This window comes from Aplidium turbinatum, chromosome 18 (genome assembly GCF_918807975.1).
Source record: "Aplidium turbinatum chromosome 18, kaAplTurb1.1, whole genome shotgun sequence".
NCBI lineage: Eukaryota > Metazoa > Chordata > Ascidiacea > Aplousobranchia > Polyclinidae > Aplidium > Aplidium turbinatum.
In genome coordinates, this window is record NC_137489.1 from 12,193,036 (window position 1) to 12,213,203 (window position 20,168).

Sequence of the window (20,168 nt, forward strand, 5' to 3'; positions counted from 1 at the left end):
GTTTCAGTTAAACCTGCTCGAACTAAAAAGGTTTCAGAACAGCCTATGTCGTTTCTGCGCAACTTTTTATACCTGTTTTTTGGTTTCGAAGTCAATTTGTTAGCGAAAAATATAGTTTCAAAATCTCAGCAATTTCGCTTTAACTTGCTTTCGAAGCAAAAACCCAACACGCGGGATTCCCAGAACTCCTAACGCGCAGGGTGAGCTAATTCGAAGTGGGGGTAGCAATATGACTTTGGTTTATGTTCAAAGATTCTCCAATTTCCAGCGTCACGAAAATCATCTATCAATACAAAACTACTTTGCATTGAGCTTTTTTTATTAGAACCGTTTTTTTTTTGTAGAAACAAACTTTATTTCTTTTCGAGAAGAAAATAATCGTTCGGATTTGTCGAACACCTCTGCTGTCAGCCTCATCTGGCGACCTTATTCAACGACTGCGTAAAGTAATAAAGAACATGCACTGTTTTTGCTATTCCACAAGCAGATAATTAAACATATGTTGGAAAAGGATTTAATTAAATTTAGCTTGTAAAAAGTGAATGCCCACATTCAATTGATTGGAACTCTTGAGCAAATTTGATAACGGAAACGGCTCTGTAATCTTATTGGTGCTTTGACAACGCTATAACATGTATGCTAAACCGTCTATCTAACACTGATATGTCAATACCTGCAGGTGGCCAACGCTTGTCCTATCAATTAATGAAATAGTGAACAAACAAAGCATATGGAAAGTTGTTTGAAATCCCGAGGAAATTGTGTTAAGAAAGTGACTTTGAAGAACAAGGAATTGTGTAATTTATGAGTTACAGTAGTTTAGTGTTTGCTGAGATTTTGTGAAAACAAAGTCCTTGCTGAGTGGACAGACGAGTGAGTTTTCACGTCGCAATTTTGTTTGGTGTCTAATAGGCGATAAGCAGACGTAGCCGAAACGCTAGCATGAGCACCTTGTGACAAAAGCAATAATATTTAAGTTCTGTGTAGACAATTCCACCAACCCAGAGTGATGCAAAAAAAAATTATATTGAACATAATTCCTTTGTCTGGTCAATCGGTTTAAATTATCATAGTCTTTAAGCCCTACATACAATCCAAATGCGTCGTAAGTAAATTTAAGGAGAAAAACTCGGTATCGTAACATGACGAAAGATGTGAAGCGTAAGTTATCATTTTATTGTTGGCTTTATTGTTTATGATGTTATTATTGGCTGACAACAAAGCTAAAGTGAACGTCAAAATAAAAGGAAACAAATAATTTACCTACTGCTGCTACTAGAAAATGATTTGTAATCCACGCAGGACTTGCCTTTCAGCTTGAATCTAGATTTATTATGCTCTGGCAACTCTACTCTCCTTATTTCAGAAATATGTGGAATGCAATAACATTTAAATATTGTCACAAAATTGAATTTACAGTTGTTTTTGCTGATGAGTTTTATTGTCATAACGATAATGACACGGGAATGACGTCATCATTAATAAATATGAAGTACGACGTCACGATTGACAAATACTGATTACGACAACAACGGTCTAGTAAGTGGAGAAAAAAAACAATGACGGAAGTAGGAAGCAGATGAGCGGGTTTTGCACGGCCAGTCACTTGAATGGGTCATGTCCCAGCCAACAAAATGAGTCATTTTTACATTGATTCAACGTCTGCAAAAGTTGAATCAATGTAAAAAGGACGGATTTTGTTGGCTGGGTTTCGACTGACGATTTTCTTGAGATAGACCAAAATGATGAAGCCATGGAGTGAACAAGACTTATGTTAAAAGGGTTGCCATTGAGATTCAAGTTCTCGATACGATAATTGTATGCTGACATTCTAAGCCAGTTAACATTAAAAAGGTTAACTTTCCGAAACGAATAACCGTGCAATGTGGCGGGCTGATCAAAAATCATACAACGCCCTCGAGAGAGGGGGAGCTGTCAATCTGGTTGATGACAAACGCCATGCAGGGGGACGAAAAGAACAGAAGAAAAACGGTGTAATGTGATATTTGATCAGCCTTGATCATGAGCTTCTTCATGATCATCATGATCTTTTTGATAAAGAGTATCATGTTAATAGAAGAAGTGTCATTCACGTTAAATAGTAAATTTACTTTCAAAACCCATTAAAAAGTTACCAAGATTGCCTAGGTGATTACCCAATGTCAAAATTCCCAGACAACAAATCAGTCATTTATCGCATTAATTCAACGTCTGCAAACGATGAATCAATGCAAAAAATGACTGGAATACTGGCTGGGTTTTTAAAAACCTTTTCATTAAGCAGAGAACATAACCGCCAAAATATTTAAAAAACCCTGAGTAACCCCACCTACACTCTCTCAGCCAACAAAATCTGTCGTTTTTATATTGATTCTACGTCTGCAAACGTTGAATCAATGTAAAAATGAGGGATTCTATTGGCTGGGCTTTATGACAATGAAGGTAGTGCATGGAAAAATTGTTTTTAACCACGAGCCGTGAATTGCCGCCAAAAGGAAGCCAGATGCCTTAAAATTGTTCACTTGGTTTCAAACGCTGAGTTCTCTGCTTGGAAGTATGTTGTCTACACAAGTCAAATGCATGCGGTCGATAAATTGCACAAAAAATACATTCAAACACAGGTTTTCTATGTCGCACTGACATACAAGACAGACTTCATCCACTAGGAAGCACACGTGAGACCAGACAAGACAAAGAAACGACAAAATCGAGCATAGATTGGCGTTACAACCTAACTCTTGAAAAAAATCGTAGCCTAGCTGGCACAAGTTGTCTGTTTTAACATCTTCTCAATGTCCAGCGACATTGAAATGACGTGAGAAACGTCAACTTTTGATGGCAGAGAAAGTTATTTCTTCAGATTATCGCTCACTAATATGTGGGATGTCAAGACACAAAGAATCGACCCAGACAGCAAAATTTGTCATTTTTACATTGTTCAACAAGTGCAGGCGTTAAATCAATGGAAAAATGACGTATTTTGCTGTCTGGAGATGCCATCGGTTCAGATTTTTTAATTTTCGTGAAAAAATTGATTACCGGCACTTTGGTTAAAACGCGCCCGTTACGCAATACTCGTACATGGCGACATGACGACCAACTTTAAACATTTTTTTTGTCAAATTAAACCTGTTTTATTTTGTACGTGAAGAAAGCTCTTACGGAGCTAGGGACCATGAAAACCAACTGACGTTTTCAAGCTAGCTCAGCTGCAATTTATTAATTTAAAAATGAGAGAAATTTGTCCCCGTGTTAATGAGCGATAACTTTGAAATAAGTTGCGGTGTCCAAAGTGACAACAGTCAGAATAGCCAAACAGCAACAACAATAAACGATATGCAACAAAGCAACATGAAACTTAACCAGGTGATCAACTGGCAGGGGGACCTGCCCCCTCGGAATAGCTAACTATAAAAACTGCTTTCCAGCTACGGCACTAACATCAACAACTTGTCATGAGCGCTAATTTCAATTACGTTTGTCTCATAGTGGCACAAGAGATAAGCCATCGGCCGTAAAGCCTTTTATCCCGTTTAGCAAGCATAAGATCGTATACAGCTTTTAAATTCATTGCTCTATAGTGCCTCTTATTTAAAACAAAGTTATCACAACGTAAAAAAGTGTTTTCTTGAAGGATTCTAAACATGTCACCAAGCCAGCTCAGCTAGAAAGTTCAATCTTTTAGCATTTTTTCAACGTCTGTAGACGTTAAATTAATACAAAAAGGCGGATTTTGCTAGCTGAGAATGAGCGTTGAAATAATGGCAGTTGAAAAAGCAGCTAAGTCATTTTGTGAGCTCAGATTTTGCAGACATTTTGAGTCTGTATTTTTTGCACTGATCAAGTTTACATTGCGTTATATAGAATTTACGAACAATGACGAGAAACTTCGAGATGACAACCCAGGGGATGTCAAAATTCAAAACCACTTTTCGGGCAGCCTATTTATAGTCTGCAGGTCGCTGCAGCAGATGATCTTTATTAACCAATCGGAAGGCAAGATTTAAATCAGCTGATTGCAGTCATGTGACTCATGCACGTCATATTGTGATTTTCTCGACAAATTTCTGATGGAAAGCAAATTGAATGAACGTTTCGCCGTCGGCAGCGTGGCGTAAGGGTTGAAGGGTCAGGGAAGTAGTTATTTCGGTGACGTGAGTTCGATTCTCATCCTTACCATTATTCTTTTTTCTTTTGTATGTACTTGCTTGAGTTCAAAGCAAGAATCAACTCTCTGGCTGAGTGCTAGAAGGGTCACAATGACTGAAATCAGCTGGTTCACAGGGAAAATTGTTCTATGCTTAAGTGTCTACCGGTTGAAACATCTCATCTGCGCAAGCGACATAGAGATTAAAAATACGCTTACAGGCATCATATTTGACATTGATTCAACGTTAAATATCAGGGAGTTTATGTAAAACTTTGCACAGTTTCAAAAGATAAAAAACACACTCCACATTGGTGTTCACAATTTTCAACAAAGCCAGCCTAATTTTGCGTTAAGTGAACATCTAACAACGTCAAAACAATATAATAACAAATCAGGTAGCAAAACTGCAACTTTTACTTTGCTTTAACGTCTAAAGACGTTGAAACAAGATAAAAATGACGAGGAACGAGCAGGGCTTGGATTTCTGGTAGTTGGGGTGGTTTTGAAGCCCTGCCAACAGTTAGGTGGCTTCCTCAAGTGAAACCATGGATTGAGGTCTGACAAAGGTTGCCGTTTTTATGTTGCTTCAACGTCTGGCGACATTGTAAAAAAGGCAACTTTTGTTAGCCAGAGAGACTGAGGTAAGTCTATTCTTCAAAAGAGAAGCAAAACAAGTGACCCGAAGACCTTCTATAAAGCGGATGTTAATCTCATGGTAGAAAAACTTCTGTAAAACGAAGAATTAATTTAAAGCGGCCCCTTAGTCAAAATTTCTGCATACCCCTGCTTGTAGAGGATCGCCTAGACAAGGATATTCGTCCACCTAGCAACTCGTCCTTTTTGCATTGATCCGACGTCTGCAAACGTTGAATCAATGTAGAAAAACGACTTTTCTTCCAAACTGGAAATGCATTTTTATCAAATTAACGTCGGCAACGCTGATTCAGTATAAAACACAAAACCGAGAAAAGTTTCTTTGTAAAAAAAAACTTCCCATGGTACAAAATTGCAGTTGTCGATGAAAACCAGCGACTGTTTTACTGCTTTGGCAAACTGACTATCACGATAAACGCAAAATAAATGCAATTTAACGGAAATCTACTGAGCAGGAATCAGCCTAAAAATTCTCGCTCCAACTCCTCATAGTTATAAGGTGGCTTCTTGCTCTCGGAGTCGGTGCTTTGGAAATCGAGGCTGGATTTTTCTTTTTTGGGACTATAACGCATCAGGGGATCGTGGATGTCTTTTTCCTCTCCCATGTTCTCGTCTAATAAACTACGCTGGGAATTATAAGAGCCCCTGATCGAAAATTTGTTTGATGAAACCTTTGGAGAAAAGCGAACAGTCTTTTTAGGAAGTGGAGGAGCTTCGTGGCTCCCATCTGCATGGCTCTTTGTTTGGCTGTTTGGAGAGGGAAACTTCACTTGGTCGAATGGGGACGGGCCATCTGGGTCTTGGGTCATGGGAGAGGGGTGACGAGGCACTACAGTGTTCTGGACTTGCAAGGTGTTTGACGCTCCTTGGGTGTTAGCGCGTTGATTGTAGTTGATTGGTGCGACGTGACGATAACCCATGTTTGTGGACACTTGTGTTGAGCGATATTGATTGGATGGATATCCGTATGTCATAAGTGCTTGGGATGAGGTATGGTTAATGGGGATCGAGGATTGGTACTTGTTGGAATTAGTGGGAGTTGGGTATGGTTCCGAGCTTGTTGGAAGATCATTGAACCTCCGGGACCCTACAGGAGAGTCGGAACCACTGGATGGTGACGACAACGACCATATATCCATAGGTTTTGAACCGGTTGGCCGGGGTCTTGGAGTGATGGCTAAGGAGTTCGGTCTTTCCACACCGGCAGAGATGTCCATCCTTCCCTGATCGCTCTTCCTCCTGGACTCCATCGGAGCTGGCAGACGACGCAGTTCAGGATCTTTACCGGCTTCGATGGCTGTGGAAAAAGCTAGGTTTGTAATTTGTTTATGTCTGCGCAATTAGATAACATTAACGCAATAAGAGTGTGAGTAGGGCGAAAAATCAACCAGTCATTTTATGACCACCGAGTTGAACTAGTCATATAATTAGTTAATTACATTGTAGTCAAAATTTTCAAACATCACTAAATGGACAAAATTAAGTTATGAAAATGCAGTACGAACAGCTCATGGTCGAGAACAATGGCGCATTGTATCCAACCCTCAATAGGAGGTAGGAACGTGATGATGATGATGATGGTCAAAATTGGCAACACTGATTAAGCGTAAGCATTTCTAGTAGTGATGGCGCGGGCAGGAAAAATCTGCCCGCTACCCGCACTGCACTGCAAATGTCTGCCCGCACACTGCACCGCACCGCAAAAATTCTGAAAATGTCACACTGCGCCCGCACCGCAAAAATCTGAAAGCATCACAGCATACTTGCACAAGTGTATGGAAAATACGAGTGAGTCTATTTTATAAAATCAAATTTTGGATAATTGGACAGTATCAGGAACTTACCACAGTCATTGACCTTGATAGCTAATCGCCTGAGTTGCCTATTCTTGAATGTTGAGTCCTAATCTAAGTGAACTTGCTGAAATGTTTTTCTGAATGTCCTTCTGAAGTTGGATTAGTTGATCTCACCCTTAAATGATTAACTTTTTACAGCTACTGTACTTAAACAGCACAGATGAAATCGGTTAATTGCATAAACTGTGTTATCCAATAAGGCTCCTAAATTTTCGCTCATGACATCCACTGTTCGCACTACACTTTGCAGATAAAATATAATAAAGAAAAGCTTCTGCTACGTATTGTTTTCATTTTGATGGTCAAAAAATTCTGAACTAAATACTGACAAGTGACAACTGAACTGACAAGCGACAACAGCCTTGTTGCTGACTGGTTTGACAAGGACTCAACACTGCATTGAACAGTGTTGCCAGCAACCAGATTCCCATAAATGAACTTCCCTGTAATTCCCCAAAAGTTTTACTATTTTTTTGCTTATTATCCTAATTTTAACTCTCGAAGGTGCAATGCTTAGCAAGGCTCATTAATTCTACGACCTTTGATTTACTAAAAGGTATTAAATATGCTAAATTTATGTAATTGCAATTTTGATTCCAATAAAATGTTTAAAAGTTTAAAAAATTTGGCAAAATAATTCATCTGGCAACATATTTTTCATGATGCTTTTCTTTGGATTTACCAAATTTCCACAACCTGTTATAAACTCGCTAGAACAGTTATCCCACCGCATTGTTCAACGATACATTGAGTTCAAGCTTGAAAAGTTTGTTTAACCATGCTACCGAAAAAATTTTTTTTTTCAGTTTTGTTCTTTTTTTCTTCATTATTTGTACGCGCGGTGCCCGCGCGGCGCGGTTGGCACAGTCAACATTTCTACGCGGTGCCCGCGCGGCGCGACAACGTCACCGCGTACGCTGCGCGGTTGACAACACTAATTTCTAGATTTTTGTAGAAATACGAGTGAACCAACAAAGTAGTTTGCAATGTCAAATTAGCCAAATTTACTTATTACCTGGATCTAACACCGACCCAGGCATACTAAAACTAAACCCAGGTTTATTAGAGCCCAAGCATTCTTTAAATAAGCCATAAACAAAAGTATCAATGAATAAATCAAACCTTTCTCAGCTGGAGTTTTGTAATGTTGTAACACTTTCACTGCATTGTCTAAAGAAGACATCGGTAGCCTCCCGTCAGAAGGAGTCCTCCTATGTCCTTTTCCTCTTCCAACCTGTCCTCCAGCAGCGTTGCTCGTCGGAGCTAAGGAGCCACCATTGTATGCAACTTCAGTGGGTCCCCAAGAGGATCTCTTTAGAGTAGTCACCTGCTGATCAGATTGAGAATGGACGATGGTGGGAGGCTTCCGATACGTCACTGAAGATGAATTGGACACCCGGGATGGGGAAGAATGATCTCCAGAATGACTGGACATTCTAGGATGACTAGGAACTCCGGGATGACTCGGACCTTGAATAAATAAATCGAGTCAGTTATGTGACAGCTGCTCGACCGTGGCATTGATTTTAAATCGTAATTATCTGCAAATTTTAAGTGTTTTTCCACTTCCCCAATCTTCATCTCAATATGTAAGAATAGTCTTTTAAAGACTTGTTAACATCTATAGTTCCTTGAACTCCAACATGACGATTGTTCACACAGAGCAGCGCATCTCTCATTAAAAGCTAGACAGTTTCAGTGAAGCCTGGTGTAAAAATTAATTCTTTCAAGGCTGAGTGTCCAGTATGAATATTCTTATATAATTGAATATTCTTATATTCTTATATATGAATATTCTTATAATTCCATGACATTTTCATAAAGTTTCTTGTGTGACCAGTCAGGGCATCGAACCCACATCCACTGATTCACAGCCGAGAACTTTACCACAAAGCGAGAGGGTTGCATGCCGTGACTAGTGTGACGCCAAAAAGACTATCCCAGTCAGCAAAATCCGTCATTTTTAAATTGATTCAACGTCTGTGTATAATCGCGATTTTGTTGACTGGGTAGTGGGTACCCATAGTGTTTTTAACCATAAGTTTCAAATAAAACAAAAAAAACAAACAAGATGAGAAAATGGTTACTTTGATTAGATTCAACAGATATTTGTGCTGCATAGTTGATTTGTCCTCTGTTGAACACGGTTTCTTCGTCGGTGTGGAATCCTTGGTTGGTACAGTCAACCAACATATCGGCGTCCACTCTGCTGACCACTGGAGTCGATATGTCGCTATCTGATATCTCACTGTTGCTGCTGGAATAGGCATCTGGAAGTCTGCCAATGAAATATATAAGTTTGTTGATTTGATAAAACTTAATTTGCAACTTGTGATGACGTTGGTTTAATGTAAGTTTCCAAACCTTTTTTAAAAAAGCAAAAGCTTCCTCTTTTTTTTTGAAAAAAAAAGTACGAAACTAATTTTTTTTGCGTTCATCTTCAGCTTTGTTGATTTATTTTTACATATTAAATAAGTTAGTTTTAATTTTTTTTGTCACAGTAAAAGGACAGCTATGAAAAGGTAAACATTTAATATTGCAACGCATAAGAAAACACAAAAACAGGGTTAAATATTTTCTACTAAAAAACTAAAAGGCATGAATTGTACGCGTTCTTCCTTCGGCTATATTTCCCTTGAAATGAATAAAAAGTTTATAAAAGACACAGAAACAAGAAAGAAATAAAAACTAACGAACCTAACAGTGAATGAAGATTGCTTTGGTTTAGAACCTTGGTGGTGGCCCCCCTTGGGGTGATGGACAGCTATGGAGGGGACCACGTTGTCGGTGGGAGCGATCGAGTCCATGGACACGGACAGAAGGGTATTGGACGTCGAAGGGTCACTGTCTAGGGAGGTGGCAGACATGCGGTTACCTGGCTCTGCCTTAGTGGTCAACCGCGCCTTCGCGATGGGTTTATGAGAATTCTAAAAATAAAGACAAGAAGTTTGTCGAAATTCAAATTCTCGGCATAAAAAGGTAATGCATACACACCAGCAAATGTTGCCATTCATGCACCGCTGGAAACAGTGACAACAAATAGAGAAGCTGCTGCACAACAAGAAACGGCCACCCTTCATTAGTGGGGACAAAATCGAATTTGAATGATGACGTCACTGGAAGTCGTTTCAACTGTCGCCAGACAATCTACTCAAGTGATTCACATACTTGGACTTTTGGAGAGCCATCCCTGCTGGAAATGGGTTGCTGAGGAGGAGCGTTCTTCCCGTGGCTTGTTCGGGACTCCGCATCCGAGCTGGTGCTCTCAGCATCCTCCAACGAAAGAGGAACTTCAGTCTGTGCGAAGGAACGGATGTCCCATCCGAGGGCAACAGCAGCCAACACGACAGCAGCCTCCAACAGAGCTTTATTCACATTTCTTTCGACACGCTTCAAGCTGAAAAGATAGACATGGATTCACTTAAACATCGCTGTTGGGCTGCAATGCAAGAAATTAAGTTCAAATTTTGAAATGAAAAACATTAAAGTCCCAAAAACGAACGATTCTCCTCGCATGCCAACAGGTGGTTACTTTATTTGCAAAAGTTTTTACACATTGTTACAATGTCACATGATGGTATATTGGAGTGTTATAAACTTGGTGGCTGAATGGAAAACAAAGAAAAAGCCGCAGAATTCTATGACATGAAAGATTGCTGTCTCATCACTGTCTAACAAATTAAATAAAAAAGTCCGTCCTTTTTACATTGATTCAACGTCTGCAGACGTTGAATCAATGTAAAAAGGGCGGATTTTACTGTATGGGGAAATGCCGACGCTTATTCACTCTTGTTTGTTCAAATATTGATCGATTTCAAAGTCAAGTGCTTGTGCACTTTTGCTTTGGCTTGCTGACAAACACCTTCCTGTTGTTAGTTTAATTAAAGTCCGATGCTTCAACGAACACCGGTTCAATGCCCACCCAAAGCACATCACTGCGCCTTGGCAAGACATTTAATGACATGCTGGAAAGGGACACGAAGATTGACGTTCAGAGGTCTTCTTTCTATCAGATCCCGTTCAGTCAAAATCACAACGTGACCTGGATCATTATCGTCTCTCTTTCATGAATTGGAATGTTTGCAGCACGCAAGAACCCTTAATGTGTTCTATGCACCTCACACACGCCGTTTACCTTGTTCTGCTTTGTCGTTTTTCTAGATATTTCTTTTTTTGTATCTGAGTGCCTTACTACATGTCACAAATATAAAAGCCCATGTTCAAAATCATTGTTTTCACATACATTCAATCTAAGCCATCAAGTACCCAGGCACCAGCCTAAATTCGGCGAGGACATCATATCTAACCAGACTGTAAAAACGACCGATTTTGGCTGTCTGTGTAACAACCGGTCACCTGTTGTCCCTGCTGCTCTGAGGTGTTGGTCGTGGCGTTGTGGACTCATCGCTTTCACAACTTCCTTGGTTCTGATTAGCTGCCGACTCTGTTGGAATCGCAAGTTCCGAAGGACGATCGGCGGTGTCGGTGTCGTTTTGTGACGTCGGTAAGTCGGCTGCGACAACAAAAGATGACAACGCCGATAATAACGATGACAATGGAGCCTGTGAAACGCCCCCACTGCTCAAACGTCAACATCAGTCTAAAAGGTACCTGAAAGAAACTTAACCATGTTACTTTCTTTTCATCAGTACACAATCTCGTCAGTGGTAATATGAACGCAAACCGAAAAAGCAAAGCACGTTAAATCTAAATTTATTTCACTGTGACAAGAAAAATATATAATTTGGTCAAAGCATTAAACAGATAAGCAATTATCTGTGAAAGACTTTTTACAGATAAATTGTTCCAGGGGATGAAGTTTATGAAGCAACAGATGATCAAGCAAGTTCAACATCTCACTACAGCTTATGCGAACTTATGCATACAAGAGTGTGCTAGATTTGATATACGAAAGGCAGGAAAAGCGTTGAACGTTTGTAGATATGATGTCATGCTAAAACAGCATTCTGAAAGTGAGTTAATGTAATCCACAACTACAACTTGAAATTTTGAAACGCACGATAAAAGATAGAAACATTTTAGCTTAAGAACTACGTGGGTTCTGTAATGAATGTTCATGTGATAAGTGAAAAACATTAAATTAAAACAGTATTCTGTGGAGGCGATAGGTTGTCTTGGCCATGGAAATAGATGAAAGTGATTTACCATGCAAACAATAGCCTAGTTAAGCGCTGGATATAAAAGTAATTAAATATGCAACAAGAAGAGATTAGATTTAGTAAGAACTGATCGTATGGTGAAACAAAACCAGGTACAAAAATTGAGATTGAGAACCTGGTAAAATGGCTTCAGTGCCCTTCTATTCAATTATGTGTCAACGTTAATTGAAAGTAACAGTCTTGCAATAAAAGGATACTTGACGGAGTGGTTTAACCAAGTCATGATTACTTGATTAGCTACCAAGCTGGAATTACAACAGAGACAAAAGTAATGGACCCCGGAGAGCGGTATGAGTTGTTCAACGAATTAAAACATCAGGAAAAACCACACAGTGATGAAAACGAAGATGATGAGAGAAGTATATATTTTTTTAAAGTGATATGTTGTACAAAATGTACACTTTCTTATTAGTGTAGATCTCCGACTTGAATTTACTCGCTTGGAAAGTTATCAACTAAATGGACCATGACTTTTTACTGTTACTTCTGTTACCCACATGTAAGGAGATCGATATTTTATGTCAAAAATCGGCTGTTTTTACATCGCATCAACATGCGATGGCATTACAGTGCTGTAAGAAAGTTTTTGACTTAGTCGTGACGCCACCACAAGTTCAGTGACCAAGGAAAGCCCCATTGCGTTTGTAATTAAGTTTCATTAAGATTGATTACCAAGGTCAACAACGTTTAAACGTCATAATATTAATGATTACTTGCTGGTAATGATTGGCTTTTTTATTTCGATTTCTTCTAAAGAGTTTCGTCTGTGAAAGCTAAATTTCGTTTCGTTTCGATTTTTCGAAATCTATTTGTTTTGAACACATGCAAGCGTGAAAAAATAGTGGTAACTCAAATTCAAAGCAAGTAAGGGGATGCCAACCGCTTTAAACTTTGGGGTGCTTTCTGAGTTGGTGAATTTTCGTACGTTTCGAGCTCACAACGAAACGAAATTGGTTTTCTTTTGACACCAAACTAAGACAAAAAAACTTTTACGTCAAAAGGAGACGAAACATTTTGCAGCGGTTTTGCTTTAAACAATTCTACTTAGTTGAACCACTGGTTTAAACCTTCAAATACGAGCAATAAGACAAACAAGACATAAATGAATTTGCTACATGGCCTTTGAGCCATCTACGAGCTTCATTACTTCACGAGCCAACAAAGCTTATTGTCAACAATGGATTCTGCTCACTTTTATCCTTGTTTGTAGATTCCAACATGTTCTTGGCATCCAGGAGCTGTCTTGCAGCAGCCAGCGAGATGGGTTCGTTCACTGATTCCGGATCTAAACAGGGATCCACAAAGAATCATTAATGAGTGAACAAAATCGGCAGGTTTGGTTACCATTTGTCACACATGGGATATTTGCAAACCGTACATTTTTAGTATTGATGTAATGTAATAACAATAGGCCATGTGTTTTCATACAGCGCTGTATCCATCGCAGATATGCGTTGCTCTCAGCGTTTTACAAAGCAGGCAGTGTAAATGCAGAGGTATAGAAGCGCAACCGAGTATATTATCACGAATCTATTCCTTTTTGAGTGCCAAGCAGAAAAAGGGTTCAGTACCACTTTTGAAAAGTCTTTGGTATGACCCGACAAGGTATCGAACCCATGTCAACCGATTCAGAGGCGGACACACTAACCACTCAGACAATAGTAGTAAAAGAAAGAATACTGATTTGTTTTTATATCAATTTACAGCGTTTACATCCACCCTGGATCTTCATGGGTGCAAGGCGTTGCTTTCAGTGCTTTACAATACAGTTTCAAGTCAGACGTAGAGAATAGGTTGATTGTCTTACTGTGTTATGCCAAATGTATCCCTCTGAGTGTTGAAATGTGAAATCCAGCGTCATCATTACAAAGGTTTTGACATGATCCGACAGGGTATCGAACCTATGTCTATGACTCAGAAGCGGGAACTCTACTCACCAAATCCAACGTGGTAAAAAAAACAAGCAAAATCGAGAAAAGAACGTTACTGGACATCCCAGACAGCAAAACCGTTTTTTACGTTAAAACGACGTTAAAAACAGTTGATTTGCTGTCTGAGAAGTCATATTTTGTGTTAGGTTTACATCATAAACACGTCATTTTAGGTTGCGATTTGACTTGCTGGCATTGAAACTGGTGGTTGACTTACTCATGATAGTTTGAAGCTTTGGAATGGCAGGAGACTGGCTTGGGGGAATAAAAGGGTTTCCTTCTGCGTCGGGCTGGTTGCCTAACATGTTCTGTATGACACTGTTGTGCGTGTCGTTCGTTGTAGAAGCTTTTACGGATATCTTGTGCTGGAAATCTAGAAAGCAATTCACAAACAAGGAATTGTAAGCGAGTTTGTAACAGAAAAGTGTTTTCGATCGACAAAAACAAGATGTGTTTTAGATTGTTGGAGCATGGTTGGAGTTTCAAAGCGAAAATACTAAAAGTACCCAGCCTAATGTGTACATATCAATACCAAACTTAAGGTTGCATGTTTAATCGATAACTAGCGTCTAGCTTTAAGTCTAGACGGTTTAAAGTGAAAGAAAAATCAGTCTTCGGCTTTCTGAGTGCAATCAGAGTTTGAGTCATCGCTTGCATGACAATCTATCCTGACCTGGAAGCAACAGGCAGCTTCAGACTTATCCAACTTATTGGGATAATCCAAGGTTTAGTTGCACAGTTGAAGCGGAAATTGCAAACATTGGGCGTCACAAACAGCCGAGACAATTTGAGACAACTTGTTGGGAACTTACAAAAATAAAGGATTTTATCACTAGAAGAATAGTCACCATGCTAAATATTTACGAAACAACCACTTTGGTAAAGTTTGCATTTGAAACGTCATCTATTTGCAACGCGCCACAACGTTGTCCATATAATGTGCTGCTTTGCTGGGAGAAAAGCAAGTGTGTAACTATGCCAGCAAGCAACAGTTTCCCTTTTTACATTGTTTCAACGTTAAAAAAGGGAAATGTTGCTTCATAGGTAAAAATATCTAAACACAACAGCGGTCAGAGACACGAAATTCACATCAACTCCCTTTTAACTTGAATCAGCTGAACGCGATCGTAATACCAAGGACAAAACAACACAAAGTCGGATATATAGAAGCTGCGGTGCAACGAGAGCTGCAGGCTCTGTGTTGCTGCTGGAAAATGCTAAGCGACAGCAATGTGCGAACATTTATTGCTGTGACCATGACGGTGTAAAAACTAATATCTTGTGAGTGTCCAGTCAGCAAACCAGTGCCCTTTTTACACCAATTCAACGCCTGTAGACGTTGCAAATGTGCAAAAAAGGCTGATTAGCGGATTTACAAAAACCAACCATCGCTGTTACGTTTTTAAGCTGGGTGATATTGTTTTGTTTGCAGTGTTCAAGTTATCTTGTATGCTAGTAGGCCGAAGCAGTGTTGTCTTACAGTTTCAATACACGGGCACAAAACTTTCTGATACTTGTCTCTCGAAGTAGAATGTTACACACTGGTTTTGGAGTTGCAGCAAACGTAAATTCATGTTTTTTTACAGGTCCAAAATATTTTTTGCCCGCAGAAGATTGATTCTGAAAAAAAAAACAAAAAAACAGCTACAAACAAAAGATCTGCCACACTCTGCAGTGTATGAAAGGTGCACAACGCAACGGTATCAAGTCATAACACAGCGTCACACTGAAAAAAAATATTCAAGTTGTTGTGGCTGGTAAAACATTCCTCGTAAAGAATGACTCACAAAACGTCGTTCGATGGTTGTTGGTATGTACCTAACACGTTTTAGAGCAGAGATGAGCAAAATAGACAAAAAGCATAACATTTAAACCTTACAAACAAGCACAAAAAAACAAAACAGTTATGCACGCTCAAATACGTTTTATAAGCTTTTTAGATGAACTCTTTGTTTTCTAATATGATCAAAAAAGCTACTTTTTAAACTAAAAAACACGATTTCGAGAAATTGCAAAACTTAACTTCATCACGCAAAAGGTCAACCTGCTGAAACAGAAAGCCATTGCTCATAAACCAAACTATAGTTGGTCGACAGCTAGCGCGAGAGAAACAAAGAGAAAAGTATAACTTTAACCTTTCTGGAAGGAAGTGGGAAGATCTGAATGGAATCTATGTTGTAAATCTTATAATCATACACTACCAAACAAAGGAATGCGATATTGCCAGTCTAAGCTAGTCATTTGAAAACGAATAAAATATCAAAGAACAAAATTCTGACTGATTCAAAGATTTCTTGTGTTAATGATCGACAAAAACATGCAGCAGCAACGGTTGCATTTCGCTAAGCATTTATTTGTGCGAAGAGTTGAGTTAAAGATTAAATTTGCCTTTGTTTGTTTAAAGAAAAGAAAGCTGTACCAGCTAGCAAAATCCTTTCTTTTTACATTGATTTGACGTCTGCAGACGTTGAATGAATGTAAAAATGACAGAATTGGTTAACTGGGAGATTTTCAAATTGACTTTAAGACTCGTGAGCGGTGACAACATCGTATTTTATGTGTTAAGTTCCATCTTCAAATCATCCTTATGATAAACGGCCAAATATCGATTAAGTGAACTAAAAAAGGAAATTTAATCAAGACACCGCAGAAATTAAAACAGCTGTGGGTGCAACGTCAACATCCTGAACTATTTGGCTAAAAGTTTGCATTTCTAAGTATGACAATAATCTTCTACATTTATTCGACCATTAATTAGGTTACTGGAACAGTTTTAAAAAGGATTAAATGCCACAAAAGTGACTTTACTGTTGACCATGCAAATTGGCAATACGTAGGAGTACCGTAGATCAGATTTTGTACTGAAAAGCTTACTCGCGTTTTTGATGTGTAAATGTAAACACGGAAATAGTTGAAATATGAGTAAGTTGAAAAGGCGCTGTTTCAGTTTTACAGCAAGATCACGTGCCAGTGCACACTGCACAGCTCAATATCAAGTTGATAATATGTAAACATATGTCACTTTTTCTGTTAACAATAACTTTCAAACAATATTAGGCCAGCAGTCTTCACTACGTTTTGGTTGCAAAAGAGTCTAAACCATGGCGATCTATACTACTGGTCTTCCCAACGTGGCAACAGCCAAATAATGTGGGGGCTTATACGAAAATTCAATTTACCAACTGAGATAAGTGTTACAACATACAACCAGCAATTTTCATTGGTCAAGTAATGTTTTTTAGCTTAAAAATTGTAAATACAGTGCCAAAACGTAACTAAGATGTAATATTATTAAATAAGTGGCAAGAAAGCAGGACAATAGCTACATGTTAAGAATACCATGAGAATCAAGATATCAACAGAATCAAGGTACATGAAATCAAGAGTGACCCAACTTTCAAAACACTCAGTATGTTAAAAAAGTCGTTTTCTGATCCAGAAGCAGTCCTCGAAATTAGCGGCGGCACTCGGCAATTGCCGTGGTAAATGCCGCCGTAAACGTCATAATGGCCATTCTGCTACGGCAATAAAAATGCCGCCGCAAAATGAGCACTTAATTAGAACAAAACTTGTTCAAAATTTCTTCCTGTGTTATTTACTCGCAGCGGGAGTTTAATCAGCAGAAACATCGCACCAAGACCTCACCTCGGACTATTTTAGTTGCTGTGAACACTCACGCAGTCTTCGAAAATATAATATTTTATAGCATATTTTTACTTGGCAAGAACTTTGCCGAGGCCAAACGGCAAAAGTTGAAATTGCGTCGGCAATTGCTCTGAACGTTTATTACGAAACAATTGTACCAAAACATGTGAAACGAGAAGGGAAAAGTATACTAGAGTAGTCTATCACGACCGCATCGTTTGATTTGTTGTGATGTAATAATACTTAAAGTAGCGATAAAGCGAGCAGCGCAATACGCACGCTGTTACGTTAATTCACGTAAAATAGCTCAGGGGAAAAGTAAGTTAATTTTGGGTTGATTCAACGTTCGAGTCAGCACAAATCGATTTACAATTTTCCCGGCGGGTTATATTGCGCACCCAGACAGCAAAACCATCATTTCTACATCGATTCAACGTCTACAGACGCAAAATCAATGCAAAAATAACGAATTATGCTGCCTGGGTAACAACAATGCCCAATAAAAAATTTACGTTTGTTTTTCGACATCTAGCGACGTTGAACCATCATAAAATAACGTTAATTGCTCAAACAGGTACCGGTAACAAATTAATAGCTCCCTGCGAGAAGATTGGCTCAATTTATGTTTATCCTAACATAATTTCGGCACAATTGGGATACTGCGTGCGAGCAACACAAAGTCTGTTGGATAAAGAACTAGTCGGATATCATATATAAATCGGAATCATCAGATGCTGTATCGGAGGATGAGGTTGTCGCGTCGTCACTGGAATACTTGAAGACGCAAAACTGCCCGTTCGTGAACGCGCAATGCCATATGATCGGAAGCATTATTTTACTGCCGAAGAACTATTTATCCAATTTTGTTCTACTTTTTTAACTTGACCCCTTAGCTTTTCTAATTCCGATTTGTTTCCGTCATAAAATTCTTTATAAATTTTGTAAAATACCACACTAACTTTTTCCTTCTGTTCCCTCTATTTGATAACCTATAGCAGGTAAATTCTACTTTTCAACTGTATCCTTCACCATGATTTATATTCGCAACGACACCGGTAAACAATAAGCATTCGATGTAACAATAACTTTTTCGTAACAATTAAGCCAGTATTTACAAGGTTGCAAACTTTTTACAGTTTACAAGAGCATTGTCAGCGCGTAAAATAGCTTGCGTGATGCTCTACGCTACCGCCGTATAAAACACGAAGAATAAACGATTAAAATTTCGTTTGTTTAAACTTTAAATCATACGGCAATTGCCGCCGCAATCCAAGGTTTGCTGATTTGGCGACGGCAATGTTTTTGCCGTCGTAGATGGAAGCTAATTTCGAGGGCTGCAGAAGTATTTGTTTTTAGTAATAATTCATGCAAGACGGCTTTTTACCCTAATACCTGTTAGTTGCCAAAACTTAATAGGCCTCCACATTAGCCACGTTAGGAAGGCCAGTAGTATAGATCGCCATGGTCTAAACCCAATAAAAACAGTCACGTCGTGGTGCCTGAACAGATGACCATGCTAAGACATGTAAACACATTGTTGTCTGACAATCCGATACCAACAAGACGGGCATAAAACATTAAGCAACATTGTGAAATTCATTTCTCTGGCGCATTTGCATCTCTTACCAGTAGGCTCGCTTATGCCGCCGTGCTTTGCTATCTTGTGTCGCTTGAATTTTCCCTTTCTTTTCGCAGTCGGAGGCTTGTTCTTCACATCCAAATGCATGGTGAGTTCCCTCTCGATGATCACCAGCTCGCGTTCGTGTAGCTCTCGCTCTCTCTCCCGCAAGTACTCCTCGTGGAGCTTGTGCTGGAGAGTGGCCCGCGTCAGGGCTTCTTCTCTGCTGCACAGTTCCTGACAAATGGCGAAGAACATAAGTTGACATGCCCAGCCAACAAAAATTGTTACTTTTACGTCGTTTCAACGTCGAAATGATGTGAAAATAATAACTTTTTGCTACTTGGGCGCCTTCAACAAAATGCCCATTTCCTGAGTCAGATTCGTGCCAAATGTTGAGTACATTCAACCAAGTTTGCTAACTTTGTCAATTTTAGACTTGGTCAGGCCTTCCACATTCAACTGCAGCAAGGTGATGCCTTCCCATACGACAACTGAAGCTGCCTGCCCTGAACAGCTATTTGACATGAAGGGCGCATGCTCTGAGTCGGCATCACTCTGTACAGGATGGAGCTGCATGGAGCTCAGTGAGCTACAATTGCTGTCTCGATTTGTTGTCATTCGCTTGATTGCAAGAATCAATGCAAGTGTGCATGGCATACAGTGAAAACAAATGCAGCTTGGCCTTTGAGAAGATTTCCAACTGGTAATGTGGGACTTATTGGAGGTAACATAAAATCGTTTGGGAAGCTATCTACAGACATGAGGTAATTCCTACCACTGTACCAGCACGGTTATAAAAAAAATGACCAAAAACGTTGGTACTTGGTAGCCCAAAGTTATCTAACTGATATTATCAAGCAGAATGCGCTACGTTTTTCACTACTGGAACTGTTTGGAAGTGCTTGGAAGTGATGGCTTTCATATTTGGGTCAAGCACAGCACTAAACAAGGTTTTAATCCGAGCTTTTACAAACACCACGTGAGTGGAGACACTGCTATATGCCAGGCAGTTTATCGCTGACCTAACAAAAAATCGATTGAATTCCTACATATTAACATTTTTGGCATGGTCATCACTTATAGCGAAATAGTTTCATTAAAATTTTGCTTCAAGATTTTGATAAATTTGAC

The 20,168-nt window shown here is 39.2% G+C and overlaps 1 protein-coding gene across 1 annotated transcript in view; it reads right to left on the reverse strand.

Moving 5' to 3' along the window:
* Positions 1-1,432: 1,432 nt before the first annotated feature.
* LOC145787819 (uncharacterized) overlaps positions 1,433-20,168 on the reverse strand; it is a 30,683-nt gene continuing 11,947 nt past the window's right edge. The window contains exons 5-13 of the mRNA XM_082599653.1: positions 19,043-19,271; positions 13,989-14,144; positions 13,033-13,125; positions 11,017-11,173; positions 9,829-10,057; positions 9,358-9,587; positions 8,748-8,938; positions 7,783-8,130; positions 1,433-6,101 (exon numbers count right to left, since the gene is read on the reverse strand). Of these exons, the coding sequence (XP_082455779.1) occupies positions 5,263-6,101; positions 7,783-8,130; positions 8,748-8,938; positions 9,358-9,587; positions 9,829-10,057; positions 11,017-11,173; positions 13,033-13,125; positions 13,989-14,144; positions 19,043-19,271 (2,472 nt within the window). The 3' untranslated portion in view covers positions 1,433-5,262. The remainder of the gene's footprint in view (positions 6,102-7,782; positions 8,131-8,747; positions 8,939-9,357; positions 9,588-9,828; positions 10,058-11,016; positions 11,174-13,032; positions 13,126-13,988; positions 14,145-19,042; positions 19,272-20,168) is intronic.